Source organism: Ruditapes philippinarum, unplaced genomic scaffold (assembly GCF_026571515.1).
Source record: "Ruditapes philippinarum isolate M1 unplaced genomic scaffold, ASM2657151v2 ctg11994_1_1_1_1, whole genome shotgun sequence".
Taxonomy (NCBI): Eukaryota; Metazoa; Mollusca; class Bivalvia; order Venerida; family Veneridae; genus Ruditapes; species Ruditapes philippinarum.
Window position 1 is genome coordinate 1 of NW_026857836.1, and position 16,194 is coordinate 16,194.

Sequence of the window (16,194 nt, forward strand, 5' to 3'; positions counted from 1 at the left end):
ATATGCGATGTAAAGATAACAGAAGTTTTAATCTATTTTAACAATTCGTGTATTTTCAGATACAGAATGCAAACAAGCCCAATATTATATTGAGAAGATGGTTGTTTGATTTGACGGTGTTTTTTGTTTTTTTTGTTGTTGTTTTTTTTGTTGTTTTTTGTGGGTTTTTTGGCTGACATGGTCAGTCGTTTTTTTTATAAAATTATTTTCAAACATTGAAAGCAGAAAAATAGAAGACAAAATCAGCATACATATAAAATATGTTTTATATGCTTTCAATTATGTCTCGTGTTGTAATTTAATTCCCACAAATGTACTATTTAATGAAAGTTAATAGCACAAAATCTATGGTTGCATCTTAAAATATGCCGTATCACATTTCTTGATTCCTCGAACAAACAGTTAAAGTTTCTTATTTCAATGTTGCTAGTTGATTATTTTAGTACCTAATAAGCAGTAAGGGCTAATTTTGCATATTTTGACCTATTTTTTGCTAATAAGCATGGACTGTAAGTGCCTTTGTACATTGCATGTACTTTCTTTTGATCATGGCATTTTTCAAATGAACTTGTAAAACAATCACAAGCATGAACAGACCTCCATGTAGAACCACACACCTCACATGTGATCCTAATTAAAATCCCTGGCAGAATTAAATGCCACTGTGTCCATCTGGTCAGTCATCTTAACCACCCTGCCAGGGACGATCCATTTCCCTTTATAAGGGGGTGTTTGAACATAAATATTGCACTAAATGCTCTATAAAATCTCCATTCAGAGTAAAACAGAAGCTTGTAATCATAAACCAATTAAACTTTTATAAAATAAAACAAAGCTATAGCTTCAAAATTCTATTCTAAAGCATTATATAACACGATTTTTAAAAAAAAGAAAAGTGTTTTATCTTCCGAATAAAACAAGCGCCCGTAAATTCCTTCAATCACATATAACATAAATATATGTACGGAATGGACACATCGATATTCTCTGTAGTCAAAATAGATAAAGATTCGCCAAACTTACCTCGTATTTGGTATTCACAACTTCTAGGGCCTTTCCATCAAATTGTATCCAAATTTCGAACTTTTTCAATTTACATGATTTTGTAACACGTACATGATATTGTAACACGTACATGATATTGTAACACGTACATGATTTTGTAACACGTACATGATATTGTAACACGTACATGATATTGTAACACGTACATGATATTGTAACACGTACATGATATTGTAACACGTACATGATATTGTAACACGTACATGATATTGTAACACGTACATCATATTGTAACACGTACATCATATTGTAACACGTACATGATATTGTAACTCGTACATGATATTGTAACTCGTACATGATATTGTAACACGTACATGATATTGTAACACGTACATGATATTGTAACACGTACATGATATTGTAACACGTGCATGATATTGTAACACGTACATGATTTTGTAACACGTACATGATATTGTAACACGTACATTGTACTATGAAACGTACATTGTACCGAGGGAGGTACAAGATACTTGGATCAATAACCTACAAATAAAGTGTTCATTGATTATATGTTACTCAGTTTTAGGTAATTGATAGTATATTAAAAAACATGAAACTATGACACGCACGATGATATTAAGGAAAGTACAAAATACTTGAATAAATAACATGCAGAAAATGTACGGTGAATCGATATAAATAGGAGTTATTATACATGTATTTTGACCAAAAGAACGCCTGGAGAGATTTAATATCGGAACACGGCAGACTCTTACTGAAACATGTGTAAATGCTAGTAAGCTTGCTTAAATCTTAATGTGTTAAATGTCTAGAAAAAAATTGTTAAATCCGAGATATCCATTAAACAGTTCCAGCACGATTTTATTACATTTTAAAGACAATGATCTCCGCCTATATCTCTCACGGAAATACCTATATGGTCCAAAGTGGGCCTATTTCAGTGACCCCAAGCTTTTCCCTAAATAAGTGGTATTTGCCAGAAACTTCATGTTCAAAAATAATAGTTTCCATTTTTATAATCTAAGAAACAGAACTACTGATCTGAAGATTGAGCCGTTTATACTAAAATACCAAAGTCTTCACAATAATTCAGTGTAAAAACAATAAGACGAATGTGAAAATAAGTAGAAAGTACATTTCTGCGGTGTTCCGATAGGACCAGAGCGTTTTCTCTGATAACGAAAAGATCGAAACACGAAGGTGACAATACGACAGTACGATGATGATATAACGACAGTACGATTGTAAAGCACAACAGTACGATGGTGACAATACGACAGTACGATGATGATATAACGACAGTACGACAGTTAGGCACAACAATACGATGGTAACAACACGATGGTGACATTACGACAGTACGATTATGACAACACTACAGTACGATGGACTGTCACTATTGTACTGTCGTGCTTTGGCATCGTACTGTCATATTGTCACCATCGTACTGTTGTACTTTGTCATCGTACAATTGCACTGTTACCATTGAACTGTCGTAATTGGCACAAAACGCGCTTGTCCGAACTCAACAATACGTTTCAGCGTGTAGCAAAAATACATAATGTCTTGATTTTTTTTTTAGTATAATGTAGGTGATCATGGCCAAATGGTCAATGTCGTTACAGTCAAATCGCATTCCTCTCAACTCTGTAAGTTTAAGCTAGCGTCCTTGGATTATTTTATATGAGAGATGTATCCATCTACTTTACGGATTGTCGTTGGTTCTTCTCAGGTGCCCGTTAGTGTTGGAAATTATGCATAATGGGGCACCCTATGTCCTCCCACATCAGTTAAAGCTTGAAAGTACTTATAAAACCTATAGTGTATTGATGATGTAAAAACAAACAAAATAATGAGTATAATGCACATGCACTATTATGATGTACATATTATTCACCAGTTTATTGTCACTCTTTCCTCAACCCCCGGGAAATAGACAGGGACTTTCGCGTTTAGACGTCGGTTCGGTGATACGGATTCGACACATCCCTTGCTAGTTTCGCATATAAACATGGTAAACAATGCATCAATTACATGATCATATAAATACTAAACGCATGAACATATTGATAAGTATTAAAGGAATAAACATATTTTAAAGGCATGGACATATCAGTTTTTAACGCATGCGCATATCAGTATCAAACGCATGTGTCTATCAGAATTTAACACATGTAGATAAAAGAATTGGACGCATGTATAAGTACATGTATAAGAGTTAAACACTTACGATCAAGAATTCATGAAGTTGAAATTAAGAGTACATAAAGTTGAATTTGTGAGGTTTAAATTCAAAGTGAAGAAAAATATGTACATTGTCGCGACTTGACGTTGGGATTAGTGATTTTCATAAGGATTGCTGTTGTTCCTGTAAGAAGCTTTACAGTCCTTTCTTAGTATAAGTTGTTTCCAGGAACAGATTCGAGAATGTCTTAATAAGCTTATAGCTTCAAATACAATCTAACTAAAATAAATTCGTATAAACTAAACTAAAATATAAACTCGTCAGGTTGAATTCTTGAAATCTTAATCATGAAGTTGAGTCATGAATTCGTGTTGTTGAAATCGTGAATTCGTAAAGTAACGGAATTGATATCGTGAATTCTCAATGTTAGAAATTGAAGTTGAAAAAATTGTGTTATTGAACTTTTGAATTAATGAAAATGAAAAATGAAAAATCTTATTCTTGAAGTTGAAAAAATGAATTCGTGTTATTGAAATCGTGAATTCGTGAACATGAACTTTAAATCGTGAATTTATGGAACTGATCGTGAATTAATAAAGATGAAATTCACAAAACAATTAGATGCATTATTTAACATTGCTTGAATTTAAAGTATTCTGAACAGAAAAACAGATTTGATCGAATGATCGCTTTTAACTTATATGTATTTAACAGTACTTAGTAATATATCAATATATCTAGTTTGATAATTTTTTACATTTATCTAATATTCTTTCTTTCTTTTATCTTTGAAGATGTATGATATTTGAATACAGTAATAGTTATTGAAACTCAAATACTATAACACCGAATAGATATTTTTATTCATCTTGTTTACACATAAGTTAAGCATGGCAGTTTTTATATGGTGAAACATAAAGAATAATATATATATATTTCTTAACATATCTTTAATGTTAACATTAACAATGCATTTGCATGTGACATTGTTATTTTATCATGTCAGTTGAATGAAACTCGTACTTAGCTAAACAGATTCCACAGATGATACGACTCAAATATTGATACTGACTTTATACGATCTTCACATTAACTTACTATAAATGTATACTCTTAAAATAAAAAGAAGAGGCATTATAAGCGTTTAAACATAGAGGTGGGACTGGTATTGTCCCGTGCCAAGAACAAACGATATCCGTTTCTTTCGGTAATTGAAACAAATATTAAAAATATTACTTTCCTTCAATGCAGCCATTTTGAAATTTATTTCATAAATGTTTACTTCCAAATATCAACATTTTCTCTGGTATTAATAAATCTAATTGGCAAAGTAATGTTGCAAGTGATTAATATACCTCTACGTTTTCCCCATCTACTCATAGATGCCCAGTTTTTTGTTGTTGTTTTTTTCACAGAGAAAAGGATCTTTAAGAATTTAATTATTGAGCATACTTTATGCTCATTATCTTAGATGGTGTGAAGCATTGCCGCTTTTCCTAAAATTTCATTTATACTGAAAATATACTACCTTTTTTTCGTACCCGGTCATTTGCAGTAAATACCGAACTTGAACAGCAACGCTTATTTGACATTTCCAGTAGTATAGGGGTCTCTTTAGCGTCACGACTGCGCATGCGCGGTGGCCATTTTGTTTTATATTAATAGTAACTAATTTACATAGAAGAAATGACCTCACAACACATGCGCGGCGGCCGTGTTTAATAACAGACGCGCAGCGGCCATTTTGGATACTTTTTTAAGACTGACAACATCACGTTATAAATAGAAATAAAAAATATCTCCCGGAAGTATACGGTGCTGACTCGTATACACGATCTTAGGGCTTGAATCGCGGACATTGTAGGTCAGGTCCTCGGTCCTAGACGGAGAGATAAATATTATCATTTATGTCTGTAAATAAATTCCTGCTTAACATTTTAATTAATAAAAGCAAATAAAATAGAATTAAAAAAATACAAATAGCTTATGTTTTTTAATATGGTCAAAATAAATTAGATACATTCAATAAAAAATATTACTTGTTTACTCCTCGGCGGTCCGAAACCAAATGACACAAATCATCAGTGTATTATTTCTAAATGCTCTGATCACGAGTGTAAAGTCGCCACAATGTATGGCGTGTGTTTATTTAGGGACGGAACCACTAACAATGGTCTATTGAAATGTTAAAGTTAATCCCTTTAAAGTAGCCACTCGGTCTGGCGTATGTTTATTTAGGGACGGATATGCGGACAATGCTCCATTCAACTGTCAAAGTTTATCCGTCTAAAGTAAAAGCGGGTAATTAATTATTTATTGAAGTGTCAGTCTACCACTGGGGCATAATTTTAAACATATTTTTGAAAAGAAATGCCAACATGTTTTGAAAATTGATCATCACGAATGTGCAAAATTATAAAAAAAAGCTATAATTAATGTTAACTAAAACCGAACAAAAATACAACAGAAAAAGCGTTTTTCGTCTTTTGTGCAACATTTTACGATATATATTTTGATTTTTTTGCATCAAATAATAGACCTGACAGAATGCTTCAAAATAAACCCTAGGTTCTCGATTCGATTTTTAGCCGTTTTCGAGTTATGGCCCATTAGCAGTTTTTAAACCATTTTTTTAAAGTTCATAAAACCCTTAGATTTATATGCCGTTTGAAAGATCTCTGCCAGTAGATACAGAAAATGTATTATTATATAGATCTATCTTTTACTGTTTCTGAGATAGGAGAGTTTCAATATGGCAGATAAAATCACTCATGCGGAAAAACGCGCATAACTTTTTCGTTTATGAGCGAAACATAGTCGTGTTTGGTATCAAGTTGAAGGTCTTGACGAGTACATTCTGACGCTGGCGATAGTAAAGTTCATACTGGAAGTCAAAATCACTCATGCGTAAAAAATATATATTTTGGTTACTAGAGCAACCGAATCCGATATGATATTTAATTGTTGACTACCAATTGAAAGAACAGTTCATTACCTTTTATTTACACCCCCATTATATTGTCGATTCGATTTTCAGCCGTTTTTGAGTTATGACGCAAGAGCGATTTTAAACCCTAAATTGCGAAAGTCAATAAAAACGTTACAACTGTTTATCAATCGATTCGTCTTGTCGCGCTGATTAAGAAAATATATAGTTTTATGGGTTTATCTTTTACCGTTTTTGAGTAATTCGAGTTTAAAGTCACCGGAAGTGACGTCACAGAAATTTCAAAATCGATTTCTTCGTTATTACTTGACCGAATATATACGTGTTTGGTATCGTTGGAAAGCATTTTACCACAGCTGTTACCTGACGCTATTCAAAAAGCCATTGGACCGGAACTGAAATCACTGAAGCGTAAAAACGTGTTTTCTGTACCACGCCTGGACCGATGTAAGACGTGTTTGGTATCAAATGAAATGTCTCAAGCCGCTCTTTATGAATACGGACTAAAATCGAAATTAAAATCATTCATGCGTAAAAATCATTAAAATAACTAAAATAAGCTTACCCCCAGTCTTTACTCCTCGCAATCTAAATCGGAAATGAATGAATTGCTACGGTTAATCGTAATAAATGGAGTAAAAGAAGCGTTCTGATTGGTCACTGATAAGACAGTACTTGCACATTTTCATTAGTCTAACTGCAACATGATTGGACTAAACAGAAAGAGGCGGGGACTAGTTGTCTTGTATTACGGGGCAATAGCAGTAGCATAAGGCTATTCTTATGGGAATAAATAAAAACAAAACACATGGTAATTTATATTTTTATTTCATACAGAACATTGTTTTAAAACTAGTGATATATTTGTTTTGTCACTTCTTTTTTCTAATTAGTTTCTTCATTTTAGACACTACTGAACGATCATTGTGCTTCTTCTGATACGGATCAAATACTTTGACGATGTTTTTCAAAGTCTTTCCCTGATATCGTTTTATGACATAGTATGCGCAGTAGAGGCCGCACACATTAGACGAAAGTTGTTGTAGTTGGCCGTAATTTCTGAGATATTTCTTGTTAAGTATCTTCTCAAATCCCACGCCATAGCTTTCTGGACTATTTCCAACCGAGTCGAAATATTCGTAAGGTCCGTGTCTAGGAAAATAGAAGGCTACCCAATGTTTTCCCGGTCCGTTACTCGTATCTGTGTTTGAAATCACAAATCTTCCGTTTTGTTTACGAATTTCATCAGCCGCACACACTGTCACTGGGTATCTTTTCAATATATTTTCTAGCTGGTAATTATCCATTTTAGAAAGTGAACCGAGTCCAGTCAATATCCGTTTTACGCTTCTTAGGCGCCGACGTTTCTATATTGGAATCACGTAATCGTTTTACTTCCGACTTTGCCATTTCAACCGCTTGAGCCACGGGGCTAACCATATTAACCACAGGGCGTTGTGCATTTTGAAGCTTCTCTTCCGTTTCTTTAAGCTTTTTCTCCGTTTCTTTGAGCTTCGTTTCTAGTGTCACGAGCCTTCTACGCGAATTACAGCTACCTATAATGTACCGGCCTCTATGATCGGGTGTCACGTAACCGTCTCTCAAATCTTTAAAATGCTGATACAATTTATCTGGGTCATTTATATACGGCACCCATTTTTGTTGTTTATGATCGTACACCTCTATGGAACTCATGTTGTGTTTTGAAAGTAAAGGAGCAAAGATCATTCTTACGGTATTTTTATTCTCCATCTGATATGTGATCTTCATTGTCATCATCTTTATTATTCTCACCATTAAAATCCTTGATGTCGTGATTAGGCCATAACGCCTCAAACCGGTCTTTTCTAAGTTTAACGGCTTGTCGGATTGATTCTTCAATGGTCATGTCGTGCTGATGTCTAAGTTTCTTCGCTGACTGGAGAATTTGTTGCTGAGTGGGGTCCTCTTGTAATGCGTAAAAGTCAATCAGAAACTGGGCATAATTTTGTCTCATCTTCTTTCTCAAATGTGGCAACGCATCATTAGCAGTGCGAGCATAAGCCTCATCAAAAGAGTACTCTTGATCTATGTAACTGTTTAGCCCGTCTTTAAATTGTTCTTTACAAGACTGTCGTAAAGGCTTTTGAAATCTTCTATCCCATATGTCATGACGTTTGCGTTCTTCTTTGAGCTCTTCTTTTACACGCTTACCAGGAGGTCCCATAAAAAAAGCTTGTCTCTTTACACCACCCTCTATATGCTCTTTATCAGTATTATCATCTGCATCATCATCATCATTTGCATCTTCATCATCATCATCATCGTCATTTATCGTCGTGTCAGACGAATTACCTTCACCGTGTAACTGGTTCTCCGGAGGTATATCCATCCGTTTTCTAAGTTCTGGATTGTTGGCCTCAAAAATGTCATTACGTAAACGATTATGTTCAGGTGTACTGGATTTAAGATCTATTACCAAATAACCGTAACAATTCGACGTAGCTTGTTCGAACCGTTTCATAAAAATGGCACTGGATGTGGGATATATTCTTTTGGCCAATGTCGCCACTTGCTGTCTGTCGAAAGGATTATTGAACAATATCAGGTACTGGGTATTTAAAGCGATGTCCCTGCAAGCTTTTCCTTGAGGAAATAAATTCTGGGTGAGATAGATAATAGATATGTTTCTGTGGTGACTGCCCTTGGTAAAAAGATCAGCAGTTCTTTGATCGCATTTGGCTTCTGTCATTTAATCGTCAAAAACAATCAAGTTCCTTTTACGGGTATTAATATACTCTTGACTATTCAAGTAATCGGGGATACCTCGTACAAATTCTATCCAGGGTATTCTACGTTGAAGTTCATCGTACAGAGGCTGCCATTGCCCGTAACACCATATGATGCGCTCTGGTGGCGGATTTACTAGATCGGATAAAAGCAGTGTTTTAGTCCATTCAGTTTTTCCACTACCACTAGGCCCGGAGACGACCATAGAAAATGGGTGTTGAAAATTCATCTTTTCTGAAGTGTCCCTATGAGTGATTTGTTGCGATAAAGAATCACTTTTAACAGTGTCATCACTCCCATGTTCATAACGTTGATGTCTCAGCATGACGTCACGTCTTGAAAAAGACTGCTGGCAAACAGAACACTGATTCATTATTAAAGTGGTCACAGAAGTACACTGCGGTATTCTTCCATCTATTGATATGATCATCCTTCTTACGCTGTAGACAGTTTTCTTTGTGATGGCGGCGGTGGAGGTGGTGGCGGCGGCGGCGGTGGCGGTGACTAAAAGAATTACACTCTTAATTCATGTATTTTCTCCGCTACAATATAAACGGAAATATGTATTTACTTATTATACTTTACTCTTTCCGCAGTGTCATGACCTTGTCTATACTTGAAGTAAACCTCTTTAGGCTTATCCACTGAAGTATGTTCAAGTCTATGCCGCGAATTGTAGCCGTTCCATTAATGAACTCTCTAATATCTAGAAATACATAATTAGCCTGATTGCACACTGTAGCATATAAATTGTCTTAAAGATGAAACTGCTCAACAAAAGTGCATATAGTTTGGTTCAAGTTTGGTCGTATGTCTCCATCGTTGGCTGGTACACCACAATCCGAGTACACGTAAATCAAGAAAACAGGTATAGTACATAAGGCAATCACAATAATCCCTATCCATTTGATAAACTTTAAATGATAATGCAGGGATGTGTTTCGAAATGAAACACTTTCCTCAACGTCAACATTTTCCAAGATTTGACGCATTGTCATAGCCAATCATTAAGTGTTTCTGGTTGCCAATCACCGCCGCTAGAGTTCTGAAGTCAGAATGACGAAGGGGGGCTAAAGCGCTCTCTTATATACTCTCCACTGGGCAAGTCATTTCTATTTTTGGTAAAAACGTTATCGTTCTCCATTTTGATTGGTTGTTAAAAATAGCAATACCGATTTAAACCTGTCGTAACTGGACCGAAAACGATAGGCTATAGTAACTTGTCATAAATAGTTTAATAGGCAAGGAGTAAAGACTGGGGGTAAGCTTATTTTAGTTATTTTAATGATTTTTACGCATGAGTGATTTTAATTTCGATTTTAGTCCGTATTCATAAAGAGCGGCTTGAGACATTTCATTTGATACCAAACACGCCTTAGATCGGTCCAGGCGTGGTACAGAAAACACGTTTTTACGCTTCAGTGATTTCAGTTCCGGTCCAATGGCTTTTTGAATAGCGTCAAGTAACAGGTGTGGTAAAATGCTTTCCAACGATACCGAACACGTATATATTCGCTTAAGTAATAACGAAGAAATCGATTTTGAAATTTCTGTGACGTCACTTCCGGTGACTTTAAACTCGAATTACTCAAAAACGGTAAAAGATAAACCCATAAAACTATATATTTTCTTAATCAGCGCGACAAGACGAATCGATTGGTAAACAGTTGTAACGTTTTTATTGACTTTCGCAATTTAGGGTTTAAAATCGCTCTTGCGTCATAACTCAAAAACGGCTGAAAATCGAATCGATAATGGGGGTGTAAATAAAAGGTAATGAACTGTTCTTTCAATTGGTAGTCAACAATTAAATATCATATCGGATTCGATTGCTCTAGTAACAAAAATATATATATTTTACGCATGAGTGATTTTGACTTCCAGTATGAACTTTACTATCGCCAGCGTCAGAATGTACTCGTCAAGACCTTCAATATGATACCAAACACGACTATGTTTCGTTCATAAACGAAAAAGTTATGCGCGTTTTTCCGCATGAGTGATTTTGTCTGCCATATTGAAACTCTCCTATCTCAGAAACAGTAAAAGATAGATCTATATAATAATACATTTTCTGTATCTACTGGCAGAGATCTTTCAAACGGCATATAAATCTAAGGGTTTTATGAACTTTATAAAAATGGTTTAAAAACTGCTAATGGGCCATAACTCGAAAACGGCTAAAAATCGAATCGAGAACCTAGGGTTTATTTTGAAGCATTCTGTCAGGTCTATTATTTGATGCGAAAAAAATCAAAATATATATCGTAAAATGTTGCACAAAAGACGAAAAACGCTTTTTCTGTTGTATTTTTGTTCGGTTTTAGTTAACATTAATTATAGCTTTTTTTATAATTTTGCACATTCGTGATGATCAATTTTCAAAACATGTTGGCATTTCTTTTCCAAAATATGTTTAAAATTATGCCCCAGTGGTAGACTGACACTTCAATAAATAATTAATTACCCGCTTTTACTTTAGACGGATAAACTTTGACAGTTGAATGGAGCATTGTCCGCATATCCGTCCCTAAATAAACATACGCCAGACCGAGTGGCTACTTTAAAGGGATTAACTTTAACATTTCAATAGGCCATTGTTAGTGTTTCCGTCCCTAAATAAACACACGCCATACATTGTGGCGACTTTACACTCGTGATCAGAGCATTTAGAAATAATACACTGATGATTTGTGTCATTTGGTTTCGGACCGCCGAGGAGTAAACAAGTAATATTTTTTATTGAATGTATCTTATTTATTTTGACCATATTAAAAAACATAAGCTATTTGTATTTTTTTAATTCTATTTTATTTGCTTTTATTAATTAAAATGTTAAGCAGGTATTTATTTACAGACATAAATGATAATATTTATCTCTCCGTCTAGGGCCGAGGACCTGACCTACAATGTCCGCGATTCAAGCCCTAAGATTGTGTATACGAGTCAGCTCCGTATACTTCCGGGAGATATTTTTTATTTTTATTTATAACGTGATGATGTCAGTCTTAAAAAAGTATCCAAAATGGCCGCTGCGCGTCTGTTATTCAACACGGCCGCCGCGCATGTGTTGTGAGGTCATTTCTTCTATGCAAATTAGTTACTATTAATATAAAACAAAATGGCCGCCGCGCATGCGCAGTCGTGACGCTAAAGAGACCCCTATACTACTATTTGCTTTGCACCGTGAAAATGTAAAAGTTGAATAACTTGCACAACCCATAATATCATAATGGTACGACCGGATAATGTAAACGTTATCGTGTTCGACTTTTAATTTAGATATAGACTTCATGGAAATTTAACTTCCGCGTCCCATGTTTAAAGGATCTGAACAATATATTACGGCTAACATGATCATTTTTATTTAGTTAAATTAGTTTAAAACCCGGACTTGTTTCATTTAAATATCATAGTTTGTGAAGTCGCTGAATATTGACCTGGAGATGAAAATATATATGCATATATAAATATGTAATATCTAAATAAGGGACAATATAATCGTTACACAAAATGGCGGATAGTGGAAGTAAAATAGGAGAGGATGATGAAGTTCCTGGTCGTGTGAAGGAACATTTGTGTCAACCATGTTTAAGTAAGGATAAGCAAACTGTAGCTGACAAGTTTTGTTCAACTTGTAATGAATTCCAATGCAATGATTGTTCAAATGTACACAACGTGCTCGCCATCTTGAAAAATCATAAATTGGTGAGCGTGAAAGAAGCTGATGCTACAAGTATTTCGTTTAAAATGAAGGCCTTAGATCTATGTGGTGATCATCAACACTCTTTTGAATTTTTCTGTGAAGATGAAAAAAAGCTCTGCTGCAGTAAATGTGCAATTGTGTATCATCGAAAATGTCACAGCGTTGTAGAAATTGAGAAGATTGCCGGAAAAATATCCTCACCAATTTCTACCTTAGGGGAGAAATTGAAGGAAGCTAAGGAAGCTGCTGAGGGTGTTGCGAAACATATTCGCTCTTCTAAAGATCAACTTGCTCAAGATATAAAAGAAATACAAGTAGAGGTTAGACGAATGCGAGACGAAGTTATGAAAATGTTTGACGATTTAGAAGATTTGGTTGTCAAGAGAGCTGAAATTCTTCAGAGAGAAACATTAGAAAATCTGACAAAGAAGCAAACACGAAACGAAAAACATTTGGCTGATGTAACATCGTGCATAGAGACGATTGAAAGCATTTTCAAAAATGGGACTCTAGTGCAGAAATATATAGCAGAACATAAAATGGAGAGTAACGTCAATGTTCTCTGCGAAAGCATCGACGAGGAGTGTCAGAACTTAGAGAATGTGAACATTTTTTTTCATTTTGACGAAACAATAAAACTGCCGCCATTACCAGTTACTGAATTTATTCCAGGAGAATTACAATTAAAGTTTAATCACCAGGAAGATGTTACATCTGTTAACATGATGATGACTTTAACACCAGTTTCTTCTATTGCTTTAAAAAAGACGGGAGATGATATCGATGAACCGTTTTATAGAGGCATAGATTGTTTACCTGATGGTAGACTGGTGGCTGTGGATAACAAAAACAAGAAATGTTTAGTGTACAATGAGAAGCTTGAGAAAGTAGGATCATATCAGCTATCACACCACCCATTATCTGTTGTTGTAGTATCTGAAGAGAAAGTAGCGATTACACATGGTCACAATATAGAATTTCTGCATGTTAGTAAATGTAATGAAATAAGTTCAAGTAGGACATGTAAAGTGAAAACGAAATATGACTCAATATGTTTAAAAGGTGATAGACATTTCGTAGTAGGGACTTATGATGAACCAAGATCTGTTCGTATTGTATCATTGGCAGGAGAGGAGCTTGATTTTAGTGTAAACTTACCAAACAAGATATATCCTGCAGATTCAAGCGATTGTACTTACATAAAGAGCAGTGACAAATTGGTGATTACAGACAGAGACGAGGATACAGTCTTCATATATGATATCAAGACAGACTCAAGAGTCGTAATAAAGGATGACCAGATACAGGAACCACGTGGTGCAGCAGTTGGTCTTTCTGATACTATCTTGGTGTGTTGTCGTACAACAAACACCATTGTACAGATATCACAAACAGGTCAGATATTATCATCGTACAAGTTAGAAATGAAACATCCATATAAAGTGTGTGTATCACGTGATAAATCATTTCTTGTTGTTATAAATAGCTGTGAAGGAAATATGAAAATGCAGAAATTCAAAATATCATGTTAGAAACACAATCTTCTGTTTTACATAGAAGATTTACACATCCATTCAAAGTTTTTAAAGCATGAAAGAAAAAAATATCGGTTACATATGATGGATGGATCAAGAAATTATACTGACGGTCTAGCACCAATGTAGCTGTTCGTAACAAAAAAGACATTCAAATAAAACAATGTGCTGAGAAAAAGTGCCTTAATCAAAATGTAGTATATTTCTGCTATGACAAACAGACTTATCATCGCTAACACCAGGAGACTATACAAAAGTTATAATCAATTATTTCAATTCATATATAATTTTTATTAAAATTAATGCACATGGGCATTAAATTTGAAATTCACCAAGTAATCGACAGATTAAACACTCAGTGAAACCGAGTGTAATTTTATTGTGATTAATGTTTCCAAAGAATCACTCTTTCTCTAAATTTTCATTTTGCACGGCTTATATGTAAAGTAGTTATGTTCTGTACCATAGTTATCTTATTTTTTAATCATCACATAATGTTGACTGTATACTACATATATACATTTGTTTTAAAATACTAATTTGTCGATGTCCTCATTGTTTTGTTCAAATACAGGTGATTAAATTTCACAACGATCTTTTAACTAATCCTTAATCTGCTAGAACCCAAAGTGATTAGCCTTTGCCACCAGTATACAGCCAAGCCAGCATGTACATTCGAGCATCTTTCTATTCTAATACTAAAATCTTTTACACTTAAAATGGAATCTACCAAACTTTTAAAAGGCAAATCCATTTTTTCACGCATTAAGCAGGTAAAGGATTAATAACAAGAAAGGTTCTCATCAGTTTCGTTTTCTTGGCTTCAGTTAACGTTTCGATGATAAGATATAACATAATATAATAGATAAATGTATGTATAGAATTATTGTTATGTAAGAAAATGTATATATTTTATTGTGTTGTTTATTAAATATGTTATATCATGCTTTTCAGGATGAATAAAATATAACTAACCGGAGTTATTGTATTTGAGTTTCTAATTGCATTGTTTTATCTGAATATCAAACATAACAGTTCAATTATTTGCTTCTTGAATTTACGATCTCAACTTCACGAATTTACGATTTCAACAACACGATTTTATTATTTCAATTTCAGGAAATTAACTTCACGATTTAAAGTTTTGACTTTCCCAATTAATAATTTCAATTTTAAAAATTTATGATTTCAACTTCACGAATTCTTCATAAAAAATGATAATGTTGTTATAGTGAATTCAAGAAAGTTAAAGATCCTGTATGTTTTGTGATTGATATTGTTACTATGGGTATACGTGTGTGTAGTAAATGCTTAATGAGGGTCCATCCGCCCTTTCGGGCACAAAATGCAGCTTTCGCTGTCGAGTACGGAACCCGGACATGTCACCAGTCATGCCCTTAAAGAGCAAAGTTGTGATAATTTACCTCCATGCAATTTCCACGGAGTATTAGCCAAAGATTCATTGATAGAATAATTAAAATGCTTATTAAATATAAGCGTTTTATTTTTTTATCTTTTGTAGAATAAAAAGCATTATTTCAAATAACACATTTACTTTGGTAAATCGGCTAATAAGTTATTTGTCAAGTAAATTGACTGTTAATAAAAAAATATAATTTCAGACAATACAGTACTGCATTACAATGGTGAGATCCTATTCACACACATACGTATATTCTTTATTTCAATTTCACCACTGTAGACAAGTAGTATAGACAAACTAATTATAAGAAATAAATTGCCACTCATAAGATGAGGAAGTCCTACATTTTTGTCAAAAGCACAAAATCCATAGCCCAATCTTCAAAAACACGCGTTTTCACCTGTGCAATAGTTTTTGTCTAAAGCTTCCACCGACATGTTAACTAGCCCCCAACCCCACCAGCTAACCCTGTTCTGTCCGCCCCTGTTTCTTAATTAAAAATTACAGCATTTAAATGTTCACGGGGGGGGGATCACGTGACTTTGTATAGAAAATGGCGAGTGCTGAGCCCCGGTAAGTACCTTATTATATTAAATT

The 16,194-nt window shown here is 34.3% G+C and overlaps 1 protein-coding gene across 1 annotated transcript; it reads left to right on the forward strand.

The window, feature by feature from the left end:
- The first annotated feature begins 12,217 nt into the window (after positions 1-12,217).
- LOC132751186 (uncharacterized) lies at positions 12,218-15,146 on the forward strand. Its single transcript, XM_060741323.1, has one exon. The coding sequence runs from the start codon at positions 12,447-12,449 to the stop codon at positions 14,169-14,171; it is 1,725 nt and encodes a 574-aa protein (XP_060597306.1). The 5' UTR covers positions 12,218-12,446; the 3' UTR covers positions 14,172-15,146.
- The last annotated feature ends 1,048 nt before the right edge of the window (positions 15,147-16,194 follow it).